Source organism: Cavia porcellus, unplaced genomic scaffold (genome assembly GCF_034190915.1).
Source record: "Cavia porcellus strain 051 isolate PalLab524CR breed Dunkin Hartley unplaced genomic scaffold, mCavPor4.1 scaffold_1, whole genome shotgun sequence".
NCBI lineage: Eukaryota > Metazoa > Chordata > Mammalia > Rodentia > Caviidae > Cavia > Cavia porcellus.
The window spans coordinates 99,326,212-99,351,041 of NW_026947484.1; the positions used below are offsets into that span (position 1 = coordinate 99,326,212).

The 24,830-nt window shown below is 34.3% G+C and overlaps 1 protein-coding gene across 1 annotated transcript; it reads right to left on the minus strand.

Moving 5' to 3' along the window:
• Positions 1–1,986: 1,986 nt before the first annotated feature.
• On the minus strand, positions 1,987–4,578 carry Izumo3 (IZUMO family member 3). The gene is made up of 7 exons (XM_003478863.2): positions 4,147–4,578; positions 3,936–4,010; positions 3,696–3,785; positions 3,473–3,490; positions 2,932–3,012; positions 2,414–2,504; positions 1,987–2,142 (listed from the first exon to the last, which is right to left on the minus strand). Exons 1-7 carry the CDS (start codon positions 4,376–4,378, stop codon positions 2,004–2,006), a joined length of 726 nt encoding a protein of 241 aa, XP_003478911.1. The 5' UTR covers positions 4,379–4,578; the 3' UTR covers positions 1,987–2,003.
• Between the last annotated feature and the right edge of the window lie 20,252 nt (positions 4,579–24,830).

Below are 24,830 nucleotides of genomic sequence, written 5' to 3' on the forward strand. Positions count from 1 at the left end.
ACTTCTCATTTATTCAATATCGCACTAATGTAACAACAATAAGGAAGCAATCAGAGGATCACAGTGTGTAGAAGAGTTGTAAATACTTCTCTCCACCACTGAGCCAGAACACATGTAACTAATTCCTGCTGGTAAACAGTGGTGTTTCTCTTCTGAAAGAAGCTTCCAGGGGAGGAAGGGAGGAATGGAAAGTTCATGAATTTCAGAGTTAAGAAGACTTGTGTAACTTCAGGCTTTACCATGTACTAGCTGTATAATTAAGAGTATGTTAATCATATTTGTTTATCATCTGTTCATTAATTATCATAAAGGCATATCTATATAAATGTCAGCATCATTCAGATGATTTGATCACTAGGTCAGACACTAGAGCAGTAGGTTGCAGCCTAGTACCTGTGATCTTCAAACTGATCTTTCTGTACTTTCTTCCTTAAAATGAAGACATTATTAAAATATTGTATATGTAAAGCACTTATTATAATACTAAGCATATAAAATAGATTTAATAGAAGTAACTAAAAGTGAAAAATTAATACTCAATTTCATCTTGATTCACAGATTGAGAAAGAAATGATTGAGACAAATCTTATTTACCTAGGACTTATATTAGAACTTTTTCTGTGTATATTTGTTATACAAGAAATACTAAATATACAAGGTGTAATAAAAATCTATGATGAATGTGTAAATTTAAAAATCACTACAAGACACATTGCCAGTCATATTTTTAGCATACTCCTGAGCCTCACTTTGAAAAACTTCTCCCATGATCTTTGCCACTTCTGAAGCATGTCAGGAAGTTTTCTTTCATAGATGTCCTTATGAAGTCTGAGCAAAATACGGTGAGTGCTGCTGCATGCATTCAACACAAAAGCAGGCTGGTAAAAACGTTATGGAGGGGCTGGGGATATAACTCAGTGGTGCAGCACCTGCCTGGCAGGTGTGAGGTGCTGAGTGCGATTCTTGGTAGACTCCTCCCACTCCCCCCCCCCAAAAAAAAACCCAACACAAGTTATGGAATGGCTTCATCCATTTATTTACTAAACGTATGCTGTGTGAATTCTGGCTCTTCCTCAAAGTCAAAATAATCAGGAGTAATAACATTTTGAATACATTCAGGACACTGAGGCAGCCAGGATCAAAGATGCTGATGGAAAAAGACTTCCAGAATTTCTTTAGTGGCAAGAGTGATGAAGTAAGTGTATCGGAAGCAAGGGGAATATTTTGAGGGGATTAGTGTAAATATGTTTTTACTATAAGTTTTCAAATTTAAACATTCTCCATATTTTTAATCATACATAGTATATCAAGGAGACTGTTCATATGGAGCCTAGGTACTCTACATTTATACACACAACAATAAACCTAGTAATAAATCTAGTAATACATATGTTAGTACCAAAACTGCATATATATATATATATATATATATATATATATATGCATTAAAATGAAGTAAAAACTGGGCCTAGAAACATAAAAGTTGTCCTATTCACTATTAAGTTTTTTATTATTTACTATTTTTATTATTACATTTATTTTCTTTATATTTTTAATATTTTAATTATATTATTATAATTATATTTTTAATTAAAATATTAAAAATTAATTTATTATATATTTAATTATTATACTATTTATCATGTTTATTATATTTTATTATTTTATCATATTATTTATAATTTTATTATTTATTTTATCATTATATTTTTATTATTTACTATTTACTATTAGTGAGTGAGTTACTAATAATGCATTCCTCATATCACATAGCATATTGTCTTTTTCTGCACGGCAACACAGCAGCATTACTTTCTGTGCAACTCAGGGTAAATCCTTTGACCTTTCATTGCATTCATTGCCCGGGATATCAATGAGTATGTTCCTTTGAAAAACTCTACATTATATTTCAGTTTTTCAAGTATGATTTTATTATCACAAAGAGCTCAATTTCAGTTTTCTACACTGAGTAAATATTTAAGGGAATCATGAAAAAGTTCTGCCTACTTATTTGCTACATTCCAAAATGTTCTCTCCCCATCTGTCATCCTCACTAATTCTTCAAGTTTCTTCTCCAAATATTGCTTTAGTGTTCTTCGTATTGTCTTCATTTTCCTCCGATGAGATATACAGATATGGAAGCTAGAGAGGAGAAAGTAGATAACCCACACTGTAGTATTTATAGTGCCACTCTTTTAAGAATTATATTTTCTGTTTTTCTGGGCACCTTTCCTCATTTTCTTTGTTGCAACCATTATCCCATCCCACTTCTGTTCATTTCCTCCCTGTCAGCACTGTAACCCAGATTTTCAAAGGACTTTGTCTTTTTCCCAAAGGGGAAAGGAAATCAAGGTGATCGCTTTGACATGGGAATAACTGACCCAGTATTTATTTGGAGGGAGAATTCACTCACAGGAGTACAATACTTGCCAATACTACCACTTCTGTCAGGAATGTCAAAAACAGAATAATCTCTCGGTTCTCAGCCTTCTTTGGATCATCTTCTGGTTGGGAAAGGACAGAAAAGAAAATGAGTTTTGGAGGAGAAAAAAGTAACAAGGGATCTTTATTGAAGACAGACATTAAAAAGTTTCACTGTTGACTGTTTCATCCACGTTTTTTGACTTGTGTTGTCAGACTCTTAGACCTTACAAAACTTTTGCCCTGCTGCCATCTGCCCAAGCATTCCATTTCTCCTCTACCTTTTTATTTCTGACAACTCTCAGTCACTGCCAAGTTGTCCGTGCTGGTACAAATTTTGCTCAACATTTTAGTTATTTTGTGACATAATTATAATTTACATAAAAAGTACTCAACAAAGAATTGTGGAATAAATCAATGCCAAAAAAACAAACCAGAATAAAACAAAACCCCAAAAAACAAATCTTTGATTTCTAGACTCTCAAATCACCTCACTACAACCTATGTTACCTCCACAGTATTCTCCTCTGAAGCACTGACTGGAGATACGCAGACAGGTCCAACAATCGAGGATGGGACCTTCAGTCACAACTGGATAGGAAGAACAACATAATCAGAAGGGAACTGTAGCAAAGGAGTTACTTTTTAGATATGAAGTGTAGATCTGATTCTCAGGGGAGATTAGATTCTCAAGACTCTTGTGTTAAACTGTTCTCAATTCCTCTTCCCCCTATTAATTGAGTTTCTATAAATTAAGTTGGATCTCTAAGGAAGAATTGGGAAAGATGATGCCTAAGTTCATACTGGGGGAATAGTTTGGAACCTGTGAAGGAGACCTCTGAGGACATCCTAAATCTGTGCATCTTAATAATGTAACCCCAATTTTTTCAGAAGCTAGATTTTTGTCATCAAATATTATTAATATTCCCCATGTAACCACAGCTCTGGGATTTGGTTTTTGGTGTGACAGGTGAGAGAGACAGAAGCATCCAGAGCAAAAGAGATGAGACAACAGCCCGAAACCTCGAGGTATCACATGTACTGCACTCACTGCAGTCTTCAGAGCAAGCTGGAAGAGAAGCAGAAAGTTCTAATGAGCTCAGACAATTCAGAGGCCATCATATTTACATTTCTTTTTTAATCTATTAAGTTCCAGGTATTCCTCCACCCACTCTAAATGTCTATTGTCTGGGCCATTGATCCCCCTCTCACCCCCCCCCCCATTTTCTATTCTCTTCAGAAAATTTCAGTGTCGATAAAAAAATTTCCTTTACCAAGTTCGGAGAACTCCTTTAGTGTTTCTTTCATTTTGGATTCCAGGTTTTGTCGGATATCAAGCAGCTTGCCTTGAAAGATAAAGACACCTAAGACAAAAATGAATGAGATTCGGATATCAGAGTGCCCTTCTTTTCAGAATTCAATTCTGAATTCTTGCTTTATCTTGTGTATTCCACCCAAGTTTTCTCTCATTTGCTTTGGCAATACAGACTTTTGTACATGAAACAGAACCTTACCTTTCCACGTTTCATTGCCCAGTCTATAAAATTCATTCTTCAGCCATGTTCTCAACTTGACCACCTTTGAAACAGCTGGAGCGGATGGAGAAGAATACACATGAGGGAATAATTAAGCTCAGGGAGGAAATTATGAGGGGCCAGTCCTTCTCTTCCCTGCCTCCCCTCCATTAATCCCCCATAAACACTCAGGCACTTGCGCTTTCCTCACCTAACACACGAAGCATCTTGTCCTTGTGGGACACCTTAAAGCTTAGACGAATCATTAGTTTAAAGTGCCTTTCAAGCAGTTGAGTTCGGCCAGGGACATCCAGGGGTACCATATTTGCCAGCAAGTTCCTAACATCGTCTATGAATTTGGGGTCACACTCCAGACAGCCTTTGACCCCATGAATGGCTCCCAAGGACAGGGGCAGGAGGAAAATTAACCACAGGCTGCCCATTTTCTTCCCCCACTCCCTCCCACAATGGTGGATTGTCCCCGTAACTATTTCACTTAGGTTTTGTTTTTGTTTTTGTTTTTTCTACAAAAGTCCAGGAGTGAAAGCGTTGTCCTGCTTATTCTGAGTTCAATTTTTCCCTCCCACTTTTAGAAACTCTCATTTCCCTAAGTATCTTCTGTTGTTTTCATCCCAGAGAGAACTAAAACTTCCAGCAAGAGAGTGATTATGTGAGTTCTGAGTGTAGAACACAAAACAGAGAGAGAAGCCTGAGATCACAGAAGCAGAGTTCTGGGAGGAGAAATGGCTCAGAAAAAGTTTCCTTAGCTCTCTTTGACTTGTATTGTTAGTATGTTTGCACCTCTCCTGCTCTTTGGACAGAGATGAATGGTAGGAGATATCTCATAGTACCTTAGAAATAGTGTAACACAAACTTTTCCTATAGAAGAGATAAGAAAAGCCAAAAATATGGAGCTGCTTGTGTCTCAGTCCCTTTTGGTATCAATGTTGTTGAGGAATAATGAATGGGCATCTATATACAGTAGAAAATGATAATTTTGTTATAATTGATTATTTCTCAGAAATTTCCAACTACATTTATCTGTTGGATGATTCTTTTCAGCAATATTTTGTAAAATTTTATAGCATTCCTTTTAGAGAAATTGGAGCTGAAGATTAAAAATAGCAATTCAGGAACAGACAGTGATGAATGGGAAATCATTAATGTGTAGGAGTTTTTAGCAGATGCACCATGAAATACTAATGATGGAATATATAACAAATAGAATATAACTAGTTATCATGGGATGCACTTTCAGGGCATTTACATGGAAATTGGCTAAATAAACATGTCTTTCAGTTTTGATTCTTTAAATAAGAATGTTCTTTGTTTTCTGAATAAATAAAGACCACTTTGCCTATTTTGAAAATATTGGTTATCTCATTTTTAGTATGTTGCATGTATGGTAATTATACCTTAGAAGCCAGGAAACCCAGGCACATACAACATTTAAGAGTACAATTTCAACCTATTTGAAGGATAGTCATGGAGTAAAAAGTGGTGAGGAAAGGTAAAAGAAATTGTTACATACCTGTCATGAACAGATAGCTACTAAACTCTTCAACTAAATTACCATGTCTTCATGGCATTCTAATGCTTTGAAGTACATGTAAAACTGTACAGAAAGATGACAGCACTGACCAAGTTGGGGGGAATTTCTTATAGATCCAGGAGACTAGAAACAATGCTATTGAGTATATTGTGATAAGGAAAAACCCAGTAATGTTCAGGGATGGTCGGGGGTGGGGGGGAATTCTGTAGGTACTCATAGAACATAAAATAGTCAAAATTATCATGGGGTAAGTTCTTAGAATTTTATAAATATAAAACGCTTAAACTAAGGAAGTATATCTGTCTGGGAGTTGATTAATAATATAATCATATTACTTAATTAAATTAATAATGCTTATGCTTCAGAAGTGACGTGCTAAACGGGGGTTCTGGACTGATTGTGCTAGTATTGATTAGGATTGGCATAAAGGGGATACAATGTCTAATCTGTACAGATTTATAGAATAGTTGAATTTATAGCTAGTTTAAATCATTGCATTTGTGATCCTCATACAGATATGGTAATTATGGGAAGTTGTTTTTGTATTCTAAAACTAAAAGAAATCAGTTATTTTGTGTGCTTTAGATTTTGATACACATTATATAATGCACTGAGGTTTAAATACAAAGAGCAAGTCTTATACAGAAGAGCAAAGATTTTTGCACAAAATTTTCTTCATCCCATTGTAAATCTTATTCCAATATGGAGTTATGGTTCTTTCAAAAGAAACAGTTACCTAAAGGATACGTTTAAATTATTGAGCAATACAGATTTTTGCTAATATTGCCTTTTATTTTTCTCCAGTGAGGTGAGAATTAAGGTATTCAGAGAAAGCTTGGACCCACTATAGAATATAAAGAGTTTGTATTTCCTTTGTGTAATTGAGAATCTTGTCAATAGATGTATGACCGTGCTCTTTTAGCACTCATATTATTTGGTTCTCAAGCAAAGTCTGGATAGCACCATTGTATATAATAGGAAACTAGTGTTTAGAGAAATCAAGGGTTATGTAGAAAATTTTATGCTTATACAAAATGTCTATGCACAGTGCTTCTCAAGGAGCAAAATATTTTCTGTACATTATGAATCCAGGCTGCCATGATCACTGCCTGAAATGATTAAGAATTTAATAATTCTTAGGGACCATCTAGGAATTTTTTGTGTGTTTGGGAAAAGAAAGATCACTCATTCTGGCTTCTTATTAGTGTTTACAATAGATGGAATCTATAATTTCAACCATCTTCTAATATTTCTTCATGCTGAATTCTTTTTTCCCTTTCTTACAATCACCTGTAGAGATAGCCTGAAAAATATTTATATTCAACTACAACTTGTTTGTCTTATGCTGGAAGAACACAATTTTCCTTAATAGTCTGAATGAAAATTCATAAATGCTAACTGAATTTCCCTTAAATAAATACTGGGAAATTTTGTATTTCTTTTTCCTCCCATTAAGGTAAATCAAAATACAATAATAAAAATTGTAAGAACACATTGCACCAATATTAGTAAGGAACACTATTGGTCATATGGTCTAAAAGTATTCTATTCTTTATGTCTGTGATCTTATAAAACTCTTCTAAAACACTAAAAAACACTAGGGCTGTTATTCCTCATTTAGGGGTAGAGAACCGAGACTCAGTGGCTCAGTATTTTGTATCTGACTGCAAAGCTCTTCAGTGGTGGAGCTGTTTCAATTGATATGCGTTTGATCCGATGAGTGGTTGCATATTTTCATCTGATTTCCTACCTAGTATTCTTTTAGCCTCCAAATTCTAATTTTTATTAATAAAATTGAAAAAAAAAGTCCTACAACTGTGCAAAATAGACTGGCATTTTGAATACATGACTTAATGGAAATGGTATTGTGTCCTAACATACGGTGATGGTTCAGTTCTAATTTTGGTTCCCGTAGTAACTAAAGTATAGAGTCAAGGAGGAAATCTCAGTTTAATTAAAACTTTGTGGTTACTACCTTTTAAAAATTAATTTTACTGTTGATAATTCCTTTTCCTTGCACTACCTCTTGTTATTATACAATTCAGTATGCTGATCATTTTCTTTGCAGATTTTTATTTGTCATATGGTCTTGAAATGTTAATGTAATGGCTTCTTTTTGATTTGCTAAAATGTTAAATAAAACTTTCTGTATAACTACAATTCTTTTATGCATTATATGTCTAAGTCTTAATATTAGGTTGTGGGAAGTTAAGTAAAATTCTGTTACATATTGTGTAGGACCTTGGGAATGAAGACCTTAATAAGACTTACTGTTTACCTATTATCACTGTAAAATGACATGAGGAAACTGAATGAGCTAAGGAGGCAGGATGACTTTAGATCAGTGGAGAAAGGTAATCTTGGTGGAGTGCATGATTGATTTTAATAATTGGAATGAGCTACATAAGAAAGGTGTGGAACCTCCATCCATTGCTGCATCAGAGTTGCTAACCTTAGGCTCAGCAGAATTGGAAGCCCTCCTGACATAGCCACAACAATACTCAGAAAATGATAACGAAAGATTTCTGCCTTATATTAACTATTCCTTAAATTTACTGAAAGTATAACAACAGATAAATACTCATTTTTTTTTTTCAGAGTAGAATTTCTGGTATTCCATTTCCTAGATTGGAAAGGACTTTGTCAAGTTTTGTATTCTACAAGTTAATAAGTCATTTTAAATATGTCAAATGAATTAAAAAAACTACTTCAAATAACTTTTTTTCATAGGGAACTATTTTAGAGAAAAATACATCATAACTTTTGATTGCAGCTATATGAGAATTTCACCATAAACATGCTCTAAAATTGTTTCTCTTATGCCTCAAAAAAAGACCTTTGCAGAGTATGCATGGACCACTTTTCATTTATGTCAAGTTTAGTTCTTAGAAGGTGGAAGGGCATATGCAATAAAATGGTCATACATTATCTTATTTGCAGTCTGAGTTTTATGAGCTCCCGTAAAACAATTACTATATATATATATATATATATATATATATATATATATATATTTTTTTTTTTTTTTACAATAAATGGCCAAAGTAGCTGCAAACAATATCAAAAAGTCAATAATTAATTCCGATTTCCAAATGTAACTGAGACAATAGAGATTTCTCTTCTTTTCCAAAGAGATGGTTTCTTTGTTCAGGATATGCAAGCATGTTAATTTGTTTCTGTGTGGTTTCTCTTTTTCTAAAGCTTGTCTAAGGTTTAATTTATGTGCAAGACTGAAAGCTGTTTAAACGGATAATATGCCTCCTTCATGAGAAATACCACCCTTTATGCTCCATTAAATTCAGATGTTGACTCTATAAGCTATGTACCAATTATTTCTTTCCCGAAACAGCAGCACAGTTTTTTTTCCACAAAGGACAACAGATTATTTCAGGCTGCTATTAATCTCCACACAGTCCACGAAAAACACAGGACACTAGGGAGAAAACAATTGAGTTGCTATTTTAGCATTTGCAAAATGGTACATAAAGAGGAAATGAAAAAGCAATGCTCATGTGACTGCAATATTTCTGTTATTTCAAATCTCCCCAAGATAGGAACAAAACCCCCATAAGCTGATCAGTAATGACCTGCTGCTAAAGAAGCACTGCCTACATAGATGAACACGGATGGCTCTTTGCTTGGTTGGTCTTCCTGTTCTCTAGTAATTTGGCTGACCACTGTGCAAGATAACTGCTTAAAATATTAGTTGGATGGTATAGTGAGTGAAAATATCTATTAAAATATTGAAACAGGCTCTTATAAATCAGTAACCCTTTTGAGTGCAGTGATAATAGGTCAGTTCAAAAAGCAAAAACCACAATAATATTCTGGTACTTCAACAATATAATATATTAATATAATGGTATGAGACTCATTGAGGGGGCAAAACTATTATCCCTAATGTTGAAAGTGTTATATTTACTGATCTGTGCATCACAATTAAAGGAGAAAGAACATAATGAAAAGTCAATTATTTAATTAAAAAAAAATCTTTTGGGGCCAGGGATATAGCTGAGCAGCGCAGTGCCTGTCTGGCAAGGGTGAGGTCATGAGTTTGATCCCTGATACAAAAGCAAAACAAAACAAAAAAACCTTTCGCTTTATTCATTTATCCAATAAAAATGTTTGAATGGTTACTATTTAACTATTCAAAAAATACTTATTGAACACTTATCATCTGACAGAAACCACGCTAAGCAGTATCAGTGGGAAAATAGGACACAAATGTCTTTGCTCGAGAATGCAATCATGTGGAGAGCTGATGTTTTAGTCCAAATGATTTTTTTATGTGCATTTAATCTAAACAATTTTTCTTTCATGTGCTCCACTGGCCTTGTTGTTGTTTCCCTCAAAGATTTATTATCTATCATCATCATGATCATCATCTATTTATCTTAGAAAGATAGATACATATATGGATATGAATATTTATTTATATGCATGTGTTTATTTTACATTTAAAAAATTACCATTTTTGTTGTTTAACAGATAATTTGCACCATTTCAAACAAATTGGGGAAGTTTTTTTCTGCAGTGACCCACAGGTTAAAAATATGAGACATGAATTAGCATAAGACAAATACTTTCCATTATTTCAGAAACTGTGTCAAGAAAGGATATGTAGATCAATCAGCCTCTGAGATACTGCCAACCATTAATAGAAAGTTCTTGGGAAAAGGTATTGTTGCTTCTTCCTCAGGAGCGATCAGAGAAAAATCTGATCTTTTTCCAAAAGTCTGATGATGTGGGAATGTGAACATTCACACTGCAGATGCCAAGTATGTTGAAGGTGGTCCTTAAGTGTGACTTGTGACATCTGGCTGGGCACCAGCTCTGCACTTGGTGGCAGGCTGAAATTGATTGTGATGGGAGTGAACATCACAGAAATCACAAGAACTATAAATAATGGAGCTTCTTCAAACCTGTTTCCATCTTTGTCTTTTGTTTCCTGCTTTGGAGAACCAGTTTTCCAGTATTACAATTACCAGGAAGCACCAGATAAGTATCCATAGCACAGAGAGCAATTAGGAAGTCAGTGGAGAACCACAAGAAACCACGTTTCCAAGGATTATCTGAACAACTAGATACAGTTCTACTGAAAATGTATTCTCTCTACGGAGTTTTCATATATATAAAACCATATAATTTCCCCATAAAACAACAGGATTCTATAAAAAAAACACATTTTTACCTGAAGATAGAGTATTCTAAATTAGATGTACTCCAGGTACATTTTAAATGTTGAATGAGGTCATAGGAATCTTAAGATAGGGATTGACAGATATGAATGTATAACTCTGCTTCTCAAGATGCATCTGGTCGGCAGGTGCTTCAAGGACTGATTTTGGAAAAGGCAGTTTAATTGTTGACAGTGGCATTGCCTGAAAAGTTAAAGGTTAAGTGGTTGAACAAAATGTGGTGTTGGCCTATGTACTCATGCCAACCTATGAAAGGTCTACCCCAGAAAGATTTATAGTGTATTTTCCAGTAAAATTAACAAGTATTGCCACACTAGAATTTGTATAGTCATGTCTATCTTTCTGTATTAGTTATGAACTAACTAGCTGGTAAGTTTCAGAGATGAGAGTGGGAAACTTCCAAAAAAACAATATTGTCAAATTAATACTTCTATTTTAATATGACTGAGAGCAGTGGGAGCATATAATTCTCTTGAGGATAAAATATTTAGTGACTCTTAATGAAAAAATAAATTCTATAACTTTCATTAATATACTCAGTGTAAAAATGAAGAAATTGTACTTAAACTATGATACAATAAATTATTTATGGAGAAACAATGGTTCACTTACTAAAGCTAGTGTTTATTCAAGAACTTTTCTTATGCAATTACTGACAAATAAGCACTAGATTTCAAGTATTTAATGGACTTTTGTTATGTGTTAGAGACTTTTAAAGGTCCTATGTCATTTTCTTTTTATGACAATTCCTTACTGGGACAAAGGCCTGATCCACTCTGTCTATTAAGTAAAAAAAAAAAAAAAAAAAAAAAAAACAAAAACAAAAACAAAAAAAAACAAACACAAAACAAAACAAAACAAAACAAAGCAAAACAAACAAACAAAAAAAACTTCTAAAAAGAAAAGTTAACTTTTAAAGCTATGTTTGCTTTGAGGACAAGAATTTAGGTCTGACTCCAAAATGTCCATGTTAGCTGAAAATGATACCATCAGCTAAATATACTGATGCATATTTCATTACAGCCCAATCAGAAAGACAAACAACCAAGAAGGATAACAATGAAAGCTACAAGGCATGCTTGGTTTTGTTTAGATGACAAGGATTGTAACATAAAATAGGAAAATCACTCAAACACTGGTTGTCAGGTGCTGCTGCGGCTGCTATGTTGTTTCTTTTTCTGTCAAAAAGGTCTCTTACAGTTCCTTTGTGGAATGCAGTTTTATAGTTTGTTCCCATAATTACAGCATTCCACTGAGGTCCTCTTAATCCTCTGCTCTTGGTCTGCTTAACTCCAACTACTCTTATGACTTTAACATCTAAATCCCTATCAGTATAATCTAGTTGTAGATGCACAACTAATATCATTTTAAAATTGTATTTTCCAAATGGGGCTTGACAATGAGTAAATGATTTGTGATCCTCAAAACATATTGAATAAATTTTTTAATGGAATATTTTACCCAGTTATTCTGATAGACGCTTATATAGAAGTAACTGAGCTGTATTTTAAAACATCATTAAAATGAGATATTTATCACAATTCTTATGTGTAGTCTTCTGGGAATAATCAAGTAGCCTCTGAGGACAGACCAAGCAAATTCAGCCTACTTCGGCTGTGACACAGAACATTATGGCATTTAATTTCCACCATCTTCTTTTTAATCTACTTGTATCTTCATGAAATATTTACTCAGCACTAATTGTGTACAGAATGCTAAGTTTTCTGAAGAAATTGGAATACATGATCATGCGGAGTGAAAATAAATTCTAGTTGCAAGTTCACAGTTTGTAAATCTAATGCTTGCCCCTTGTACTAACTTTAGGTTTGGGGTAATCATAGCATGAATCACACTGCAGAAATAATAATCTCTTTGTAAAGAATCCATTTACTAATCTTCCTTCTAATTTTAAATCAGTCTGCAAGAAGAAAAAATTAATTCCATCAAATGAAAGTTTATATATCTCTCTGTTGAAAAAGATTTTCTTTTAAATTGGAATACATTTCTTCTTTGGGAGGTAATTACCACTTAGAAACTGCTGATTTTATATTAGACAATGAAAAAGAAAGATGGAAAACTTAAGACTTAAATACAAATACACGTAAGTGTCCTTTAGGTGCATTGCATAAGTAGCTGCTTTTATTTTTCAAGTAATTGGATATTTTTTACAAATAGTTTCATTTCAGGCTGCAAAATTCCCTCAAAAAGAGAAGATAGCAGACACCAAACCATTTTCAAGTTTGAGCTGCTTGAAAACAAATGTGTGGTATTCCTATTTGTAATGGTTGATACATTGTTTCAACTTGAGTTCAGAAATTTAAGCTACTCAGCAGGGAGCCAAAGTCCTTACTTTGTAAAATCTCCATACTGTGCAAAAGGAAGGTATGGAGGTGACGGCTCCACCCCCACCCCAGGAACTGGTGGCCTGCTTACCGTGTAAGGGATGTTTTCTCTGTCTCCCTTTTGCTCTTGCTATTTTATTGTCTTCTGCCACCTTGAACTATTGCCCCTGTGCCAAGCCACCTTTTCTTGGGACCAGCTGATTATTGATTAGAACATTCACAAACTGTGAGCTAAATAAACTTTTTCTTCATTAATTTTGGGCGAGGAGTATTTTGTCTCACCAGTGAGACAAAGGTAGCTGAGACGCTGCCCTCTTATTCTTCTGTGTTAATTTTGTAGAGACACTCACTCCTTGTGGTTTGTATTAGCAGTGGGAATTGCTTTGCAAATGTAAAAAAATGAATGATTGTTTAAAAAAAAAAAACTACTGGCAAAATGAGTTTTAAAATACTTTGAAATTTTAAAAATAGAAAACAAAACTTTATTTCTGAAGGAATAACTGGGAAATTATTATGGAAGAAAACTAGGAGTTTGAAATAAAATCAGTAACAACTAATAGTTACTTCACGGTTAATAAACTTTATATTTTCTTAGTGTCTAGGAATCTGATATAACATTGTCTTATATTTCATTTAATCTTTATGATTTTGTGAAAAGCGTATTAATTCTCTTATTTGTAGATAAAAAGTTAAGTTTTGCCCATGTCATAAAGTCGGCCTCTGTCAGTGCTAAGCTTCAGATTTAGCTCTGGCTCTGTTTTTCCACTATTAGTATCTCTCTATGATGAAAAATAAAATTATGACATTTGTTATGATTTATAACGGGATGTCCCCTAACCTCATATGTTCATAGGTAGGACTTTAAGGCCGCACACTGGATCGTGGGGATGTGATACTCACCAGTGGATTGGTCCACTGATAAATTCATAGCTAAAAGAGATTTTGGAATTGAAACCTGGTTGGAGGAGGTGGCTTACTGGGGGCGTGGCCTGCAAAAATACTTTTTCTTCCCTTGATCTCTGTGTTTTCTGCCACTGTGCCAGGAGCTATTTCTTTTCTGCCTGTGACCTTGCCTTGGAACCAGCTGACTATGACTGAAACTACTACACACTGTGGGCCAAAATAAGCCTTTCCTCTTTAGACTTGGCTTGGGTATTGGGTCTCAGTGATAAAAGAGTAAAATTCTGCTAATGTAATGTGAATTTCACACTGGCCTGTGATTTTAAGTTTAGTGTATGTTAATGTTATGCTAGTCTATTTCAAGGGAATCACTATCTTCTCTATGGCCAAGGCCATAGGTTGGTGATCTAAGTTTTTAAAATAATAAAACTAATTGACCCATGGAGGTACTAAGAAACAATGATTTAGAAGAATCAATCTACCCTAAAACGTTTATGAGCATGATAAAATGTAACTTAGGTGCTCACATATTTTTCTTAAATATATTTATGGAAATATGCAATGCGTAGCTGATAACATACTGTGATATTGAATACTTGGAACATTTTGAGAAGAGATTTTAAAATATGTAGATAATTACCATATGAATAGGCATCATAGTAAAAAAGCATATTACTTCATTCACTAGATGAACGTACTCATTTATTTTCTGTAATGTGGTTGGATATGGACTAGATTTGAGGATTTATCAGTGAATGGCATAAGCCCACTGCTTGTGGTGCTCGTGGTTTAATTATACCAGGAGATGAATGATTAAAGCAAAGAGACCTTTAAAGGATGAGAAACCTGATTTTAGCAAAGTATGGAACCTAGCTTCTAGTGAAGGCTGGAAGGGATTTTTATGATAATAGAGATACATTTTATCTGTGATCTGCAAGATTCTTAGGAGTTAATAAAGCTAAAGAATTTTAACAGAAAGTTAGATAGAGGAGGATTATAGCAAAGGTCTGAGACAGAAGTGACTATAATTAATTTAAGTATCTGAAAGATGTTTGATTGAATCAAGGCAGAGAATAAAGTGATGAACTTGTGCAATGAGCCAAAACTAGATTGCATGGAACAGGGCAACAATTTTGATACTGGGCTTCCTTTTTGCCTTTCCTTTCCTTTCTTCTCTTTCATTCTTCTGTATGAGACAGGGTGTCACCACGTTATGCAGGCTGCCTCAAACTTGCAGATATGCTGCTTCAGCCTCCCAAACACTAGCACTGTAAACATGCACTACCATGACTGGCTTGATATCAGCTGTTTTCACTGAAATAGTTTAAGCATCAGCTCATATGAGCAGATTTATGTTTATAAAGATGATTCAAGCTTCAATTTAGAAAACATTTAAGGATTGCAGAGTGTGTATAGTAAAGCATTAAGTTTTGAAGAGCAGTTGGAATAGAAGGGAATATTATATTCAACCTGAGTCGTGGAAGTGGCAGCCGTGTGACTGAAAGCCACATGATACAGAGAAAGAAGGAAATTGTGTCTCATTGCATTGTGTGCTAGGAGAACAGTGATAGCCTTGCACAGAGAAACACAGATGCTGAAAGAACTGGCTTGAGAAAGAAGAGTCAGACCAGTACAATACATCAGTTAAAAAGCTAATCTTTGCATCGGGTATGACACTCATGTGTAATCCCAACCCTGTGGTGGCAGGAGCATCACTAATCGAACCACTTGGATCGATTGTCTCCAATAAATGAATGAATATATAAATAAATTAAATAAATAAAAGAAACAAAGAACAAAAACAAAAACAATAATTGAAGATTCTGTATCAACTTTTGAATCTAATTTGTTAATTTTATGGACATAAGTTATTTATACTCTTTGTACATTATTTTATATGTCTATAAAATTGGAAAAATTAGGATGCTAATATTAACCAACGTGTCTGGAGCATTCATATGGCACATGAAAGAATTTGGTAAGTTACTGTGATTACTGTGACTTTTAATATGTTTTCAAATTTAGGTACTTTTTATTTCATTTTAAGCAGGATAAAACCATGGAAAATAAAACAGAATAAGGCCAATCAAAATAAATTATTATAAGTGATATAGGACTTCAAAACCTTATGAAAGCGTCAATAGTTTACCATAATGCCTTTTGTGGTCTTCAGAATAGCTGCAGATACCTTCAGACATAGTAAAAATCGAACAGAACAGAATAGAGTAGAAAAAATAAAAACAAAACAATGAATGCAGTAAAGGACTTCAAAATAAGCTAACAGTAAATCCAAAATGGCTACCATAATATGTCTTTCTGTCTTTTAAATAAATGCTCCTGCATTCAGATTTAACATAATCAAGCAAAACAAAAGAGAATAAAATCCAACCCCCCAAAAATGAAGATGATGATATTGTTTCCAGGCAGAGATCACCTCCTTGTGAGGCCTGATTCTCTTCCCCCATAGTCCACGAATGGCGCTGACACATGGGGAGAGGCTTGGGTGTGGCTGTCCCCACTCTGGCAGTGACATGTGCATGGCACTGGTTTGTAGGTGGGATCACTTCCTTGTGGGGCCTGTTTCCTTCCCAAATTTAGATGCTTTTAAACTCAAATACAGATGGCGAACAGTCTTTTAGGTGTGTGGGCCTGGGTTTCAGAGGAATGGTCTCGTTTGAAAAAAAAAAAAATCAGTGGGTCATTAGGATTTAGATGTTAATTGAAATATAACCCCAAGAAAAATATGCTGAAGAAATTCATAGTGATATTTGCAGCTGGGTGTGGTGATGTCTCAGGAGGCTGAGAGAACAGGACTTCTGCAAGTTCAAGGCCATCCAGGGATATATAGTAAGTTTAAGGCCAATGTGAGAGCCTGTTGCAAAATAGAAAAAAAAAAAAAAGAGCAGTGTCTGCATACCTATATTTATAGCAGCATAATTCATAATTGCTAAATCTTGGAAGCAGCCCATCAACAGATGAATGGATAAAGAAAATTTGGCATTTATTTACAACAGAACATTACTCCGCCATGGAGAATAAAAACTTTGGGTCATTTATGAAAAAATGGATGTACTTTGAGGCCATAATGTTAAAGGAAACACATCAAACTTCCAAGCTTGAATGGCACATGGTTTCTCTTATGCAAGAAATCCAACATATAATTAAAAAGCAAAATAAAAAATAGGTAATAAGAAATAGAGAGATGAACATTTTGCAAAAGAGAAGGAGACATGAATGGAGACAGGGAACATAAATTGTGCACTGTAAATATGTATTAATTTTAAATATGTTTAAAAAGACAACTGTGAAGAACAGTATCATTTAATGGAATTGCAGAAGATGGGTCTTTTCTATTAAGAAAAGTAGCTGCATAAAAAGGAAGAAAATGAAAGAAGACTTACATTGTGAATACCAATGGAAAAAGGCACATGGCTAAGGGGGAAATTGTTATTATAGTCTAATATATGGTAATATGACACCAAAATTAAAATGCGGGCATTGAGCTTAATTACGTATGGAGAGTCATTTAATGCTGAATGATGAATTGATGACTGGAGCAAGAATTGTATCTGTTAAATTACAAAGTAAGATGCCAGAATGTTAGAAATTAAATAATTTAGAGGTAAATAATTAAAAATGAAAAACAGATAACTCAGAAGATCAATTAAAAGAAGAGGAATAAATAGAATTGTCAAGTACATAGGACTGAGTAACATTTTTATTAATGAAAAATCAAGTATTTTTATAAGCAATGAGAAAAAACTCAAATTGACACCACTGGGCATTGTCGTTCCTATTAAACAAGATAGAGACTGACAGAAACAGAAAGTAAGACAGTTGAACTATTATATAAAAGGCAGAGCAAACTTTAGTGTTACATTATCAATCTAATTAGATATTTGTCTCTTCAGACAGCCAGTTTAGGACCAGATACACATATATCTGTTGCATTCAAACATTCCCATATGTCCAGGTGCAATTTACCAGAAGTATATTAAGCTATTTTGCCTTCCTGAATAGAAATAACAACAACAAAAAACCCCCACTTTCTCCACCTCTTGACGTGTTCTCACTCTCTTATACCCTTTTTTGAAGGACTCAGTGTCACATCTTCCGTTAACACTTATTTTGACCTTCCAGTCTTTTAATGCCAGTTTATTCTTTTGATACTTCGATGTTTCTCAACAAGCAGCCAGTCTGTTTCTAGAGTGCCTACTGTGTACTGGACATCTGGACATTAGGATAGTAGTGAGTAGAAACATCTAGCAAAATTCAAACACTAAACTTCCAAGAAGCTTGCTCTCTAGTGAGAAAGATGACTACACGTGCACGTGTGTGTGTCTCCAACATTGAGTAAATGCAGATCCTAAGCCAAAGTTTCACACTCTTGTGAGCAATGCTATTTCATTCTACTTGAGACTTGAGATAGACTGCTTTTGCAATTTGCCCCACAGCAGTTCTGCGTATATTTTGAAGAGGAATTTGTAGCATTCTAAAAGTTACTAGACTTTAGTATATGAGTGGTATTTATGTAATTTTTGTGATGAGATTGAAACATTTTTGTATGGAGGTTAGAATCTACTCATAATTACTTTGTGTTATTTGCTTTCCATCCAAAGCTATCAACTCCAAGTGTCATTAAGTGAACTGATCCACATTACTGGGTATTGCTAACCAGTTTTGATATAGTCACAAAATGTAAATAAATTCTTTAAAATAGTCTTTTAGCAGAGAAATTTCCCTGTTGCTTTTTGGGAAATACTTCCAGGTAAGTTAGTGTTTTAGGTCATGTCCTAGCTTGGAACTAGCTTATGGTGAAGTTCGCTTCATACTCTATGTCTCATTGTATACTTTAATCTTCAGCAACATTAAATGATAGTGAAAAGAGGATGGGACGTAGTCAAGGATACCCTCTGTGTGAGCATAAGACAGGTGCCTGAGCTCCTGGAGGGTTCCAGGGTGTCAACACAGAATTAAAGAATGATGCACACAAAACAAGTACTAAATACAAGTCTTCGATATGACTCTTGATAATGGATGTTGCTGCCTTTATCTAAGTTATTTCTCATTTGTCCTCACCACTTCCCTTTGGCATTTAGTAATGGAATTGTTGAAGCAATAGCTATCTCAAGAAATAGAATATAAATAATTCATATACTCTTTTACCTCACACATTTTAATGATCACCTATTGGGCAAAGTAATTCTTAAGGTGTTGGAAATTCAATATTGAGGACATATTTCATGCATTGAAGTTTATTATAATTTACCAGAGACAGGAAAATAAACAGAAAAGTATAGTGCACAGTTCAAGCAGAAATGCAGCATAGTTACTAGCAGTCTAAGCTCTGAAGTCTAACACAGTGGGGTTGGGACTTTAAATTCCATCCCAAGGCTGTGTTTTGGGTAGTCATTCAACATATATGGGAATAACAGTAGTAATTGAGATTCAAAGTTGTAAAGATTAGATAATTAACTTTATCAGAGTGCTTTTACTGTGATAGTTTATCCTTTATTATTCTTCATATTGGTGTTTATTATTGTATAATAGTAATACACCTAGTAACAGTGAACAGGAGATAGAATACTGGAAGTGAAGCATTGCTTTCTGAAAGAGTAACAGAGTTTGCATCTTCATGAGTGAAGGATGCATAGGGATTAGGAAAGGCATATAAAGTAGGAGAAGAAAGGTCAAGGATTGGTACAATGGCTAGAAGTATATAATGGACACTCTGAGTGCTCCAAGAAATGCTCTACATTAGATTATAACTGGGAAAAGCTTAACCTTGAGAGACCTTGTATTTTAATAAAGAACTAAGAGACCAAACTAATTTCTTCTGTTCCTAGATCCTAGTATTGGGTAAAACTTTGATATTCTTCCAATAAATTAATAAGGTTTCTTTTCTAAATTTCAGAAATTCAGCAATTGTGTTTGCAGTAAAAATAAAAACAGTTTAAAAGACATGGTTAAACTGAATATGGGATCATTTTAAAGACTGTTATACTAATGGAAAGTTAAAGTTCAGTTTATATGAAAGTATCCATCCTTCTAATTGTCATTATTGTTTTTTAAAATTTTTATTTAGAGAAAAAAGCAAAATAGAAAAAAGGGTAGAAATGATACAGAAGTTCAAAAAAATAATAACACTAAGAAATCACTAGCTGATAAATTACATGTTGTCATGTTAGAAATAGTTGTTCAAGTTACAGAATCAAAGCATAAAAAGTGCACAATCAATTTTCATTATTGTTTTAATGAAGTTGGAAGAATCACTCTGATATGCACAGTTAACACTTTTTTAAAATTTTATTTAAAGAAAAATACAAAATAAAACAGTAAAAGGGTACAAATAATACATAATTTCAAAAAAATAAACAGTAATAAATCACTAGTAATAAATTACGAATTGTCATCTTAGAAATAGTTGTTCAAGTGACAAAATTAAGCATACAAAGTGGATATTCAAACAGTGAGACTGCAAACGTTGTGTTCAATGATCCAACAAAAACTTAGTAATATGGTCATCTATCTTACACACCTAAACACACTTGCAGTTGTGTCCTTTAGAGCTGTGTAAATGTTATTGTATAAAAGAGAGGAAAAGAAAGTTATCACTTTCTTTGTTCGTGTTCTCCTTGCTTCTGTGAGTAAGAGGAAATGAGACTGAGATTCTTCTTGGATAGAATCCCTTCCTGCACAGAAGCTCATCTTTTTTTTTTTTTTTTTTTTTTTTTATTATTAGGTCAGGAGGTATGACACAGCTCAAAAAATCTGGGGCATGTAAAGCCTTTTGTGATTCAGGCTTATAGTAAAGCTCTCCTTCAGTCTTGGCATTTCTCAGCATCTATTCTGAGCAAATCCCTATGAGGTTTTAGTTTAGCTCACCCTGGGTAATATACTGAAGCAACATGTTCTTTTATTGTCCACTCTATGACGTGCCTATGTTTCACCAGTGGTAGCTGCATGTGATCCAAACTCTGTCACAGGGTCCCTCAGCTCAGCCATCTCCCTCCTTGTAAAATACATCAGTGGACATCACCATTTCGCTATGATCTTTGGTTCACTATCCCACATACTTGTTGCAAGAACTGGGTAACTTGGCAAGTGTGCCACTGCGTAGAAAGTTTCCTGGACATGTTTGGTAATGTTCATTTGCCCTGCTGTAGCCGACTAAGCAAGATAAAATGAAAGAGTATAGGGAGTCTGTCACTTCATGTGTAATCACTTCCTTTTACTTTTGCACGGCTGTGAATGCAAAGAAGCAGAAATGAACACTCAGATGTACTTTTCTCCATTTCTGTTGGGTTTGTATGAAGAATGTAATCCCATATTATGTAAGTAATAAAAATTGAAGATTTCCCACAAAAATTATGGCATTGCAGCATAAAAATTCATTCATGTTAAAATGGTTCAGTTTGGAGCTATTGAAAAGTTGCTTTTTTCAGTAGAAATCAATAAATTCTTTTCTAAAATTAAGCAAACAGCAAGGACAAAACTCCACAGTTAATAAAGTTAATTTTTTTTTGGAAAAATTTTTTTGTTGTTTTGGCTTTACTTAAGGAATATAAAGTGGAGGTCCCTTATATAGAAAGTGAGGAACGTAAGATAGGCAGAAAACACTGAATTATGACTTACTTCACACAGATATGAAGTTTGGGGACATCACTATTTTTTTTCAAGTTTTGATAACCTCTTTGTATAAAGTTATGCTTGAATCAAACATTAACAGCCTCATCTAGAGTTAAATCAGGATCTTATCTCTTTGGGTATTACGAGAAAAGTGCAAACTTATCTAAGCTCAATGAATAGGCTTTCAGAAGCAGGAAGAACAGAAAAAGTGAAAGATGCTTATTTAGACTAGCGTAGGTATCCATCTGATGGATGGACAGATACAGCCAGGCTGTCACAGCAAGCAAGTGTAAGTCCTAGCATGCAGGTCCCTTCCTCTTTTCCCCATTGACTGGATACAGTGGGGAGGGCATAGTCTGCCATGCAAGACCTGCAACTGATCAATTTCCTGGTTGTTTTCTTGTTCTGAGTTTGGAGTTTTTCATAATAGTGTATATCTTTTTCTTGTGGACTTTGAGAGAACAGACATTCCTTTAATGATTCTATGTATATGACCTTGCAGTTACACAATTACTGTGTTGCTACCTATCTTTAGTTAAAACAATATGATTTTCTGCTTCCCCTCTCTACACTCTACAAAGGATTGTTTTCCAGTTTATTCCTTCCCAAGGTCCCGTTTACTTGGACACCCTCTAAGTGCATGAACTTTGGTAGTAATTTTTCTGCTCAAGGTTAATCCTTTCATCTTGAAAATGGGCTACTTAAGTTTTTCTTACAGGTTCAATTGCCAGTACCAGAAACTCTATGTAGTCTGTTTTTCCAGAATTCACTGAAAATAAGCAGCTACCTGAATCTGTGTGCTTTCTCTTATTTTTAAAGGATTCTGTCAGTGACTCATGTGGTAGTTATTTTACCATATCGGTGAATGGATGAAATGTTTTCTTTTTTAATTAATCAAGATAAAAGAAAAACCCTACACTGTGTAAATACAATTTTCTCAGATGTTTCTTTGAGAATTAAAAGAACAAATGAAATAACAATGACTTAAACAGTTTGTTCAAAATCTCGTTAATTTTTTTGACAAATATGACCTATATTCAAATCTATTTTTCTATCTTTGATATTCCCTGGAAAAGTCTCACTGACATAGTTGACTATATTCTTTGCATATCGGCAAGAACTTATCTCAAAGCCATATAAAACTCAAATTTATCATTTACCAAATTCCATTGTCTTTTGAGTAGAACAGTTACCACATCTTCCATGTCAAAAATTTATTGTGTGATTGCAATGTGCTTGATAATGGCCTAGGTACTGGTGTTGTTTTAGTGAATAAGTCAGACAAGATCCCTGCCTTCATTCTAGTGGGTGACAAATTAAAATGAATAAATATGTATTATGCATGTATATAATGACAGTAGGAAAAAATGACAAAAGTAAAATGTATTCTATTGGTCTTATACATGATGGTATTGCATATCTTTAAAAACTTGTCAGCATAAATTTTAGTCATGTAAAGTTAATCTTTTATTGAACTTTCAGATAGAATTCAGTAAGTTGAGTAAAACAGGAACTCATCAAGTTTATTGAACTGAAATTTTCATTTTGACCATTTCATTGATGCAATTCTCCCAATATTGTGGGATATCTTCTTCGGTCTTTTATCTTTTGTTTCTGTTAGTATCTTCTCTCACAAACAGAATTTTTCTTCTGCTTAGTCTCTATGGTTGTTGGATTCTAATGGCCTTAGACTTGTTATAACATTAATCACCTTGAGGGAGATGGATCTTAGCAGTGCTTTGCTAATGAAAAGACTCCTGACTGTGGAATCTACATTGCTTCTAATATAGAAGCTTTAAGCTACCAGCATCGTATCACTGACAATGGATCTTGGTAAAACGCATGCAATCTACTCTTATAAGCCAGTGACCTGAGCTAGCTTTAGTATAGCTTTGATGCTGGATAAGAGTTAAGCCAGTCAAGTTTCAGAGAAGTTTCCCCTCATAGACCAAATATGCTTGGGAAACAGAATCTTTTTACACAAAACACCAGTTTTCTTCCCAGGAAGATGAATGTGATAGTCCTAGAGTTTGGCTGTGGTATTGAGGATGGGGAAGTGACACAAGTGGATGCACAAAACAATGTAACTCCTCCTTAGGTCATGAGATTTGTCTATACCATTCTCTTTATGTGGGACTTATTTTCTCTTTTCCTATAGACTCTCATAGTTTTTGTGGGGTTTTAAAAATCTGATCAGATATACACTGATCTGCTTTCATCAAGAAACAGGTCTCTCTTGAAATTAAAATGTGCTTATAACTATTTTGAACAACAGAGTTTAATGAAAACTGTGACCTCTGAGTTCAGGTTATAAAAGCTCTGGAGTGTCTACCTTAGGCTGCTGAAATACTTTTGCAACCTTGAACATCATATGCGAAGTCTGACTAGTCAGAGGCTGCCATGTTTTGAGGTACCAAGTGCAGATATTATGTGTACACCACTAAGGATAATCCTGCTAAGCCTGTCATTCTCATCCCCCACCCACAGCATAAATTCCAGGCATATGAGTGAAAAACATGCCAGATGGCTATAATTTTTGAGTTCCTTTATGAGTTACTCTTAGTTATTTGAATCTTTCTCTCTGTAGCCACAGATATTGTAGAGTAGACAAGAAATCACTAATATGTCCTATTGGAATGTCTAAGCCATAGAATCCACGAAATCATAAGTTTTGTCTTTCATTTTACAAAGAAGGAACAGGATACCAGCTCTGATCATCATAATGGGGGGTGCGGGCATGAATGAAACGTCCTGGAACCTCATCAATAAAGGTGATGAGAAAAGAGAGACTATGCTGCTCAGGTCAGGGATAAAGAAATTCCCTCACCATAGTAAGGGCTCTCAGGACCCAGCTGTGGGACATATGAGGCCACATTCTTGAAGAGTTTAAAGAATTGAATTGAAGCAGAGACCTATAGCTGTGGTATCTTATGGTGAAAACAAAATATTACATGTGGGAATCCAAGAATTAGGGTGATTTGAGAATTTAAAAGCATGATTTTGATGGTAAAAATAAAGGTCTGTCATTTGGAAAAATTCCACACTAACGTGTATCAAGAATGGAGGCCAAAGGTATTCTTACAATGCTCATTTTAAACACAGAACTCAGGCATGGCTTTCTAGTTTTCCTTATCACACTTTACCCTTCTCTTTTTAATTAAACTAGAATCAAACAGAAAAGGGAGGGATGCTGTATATTTCCATTTTCTAACAGATGGCTGTAAATGCTATATACATTATCCTGAGGAAGAATATTTTAATCAACTAATGCCAC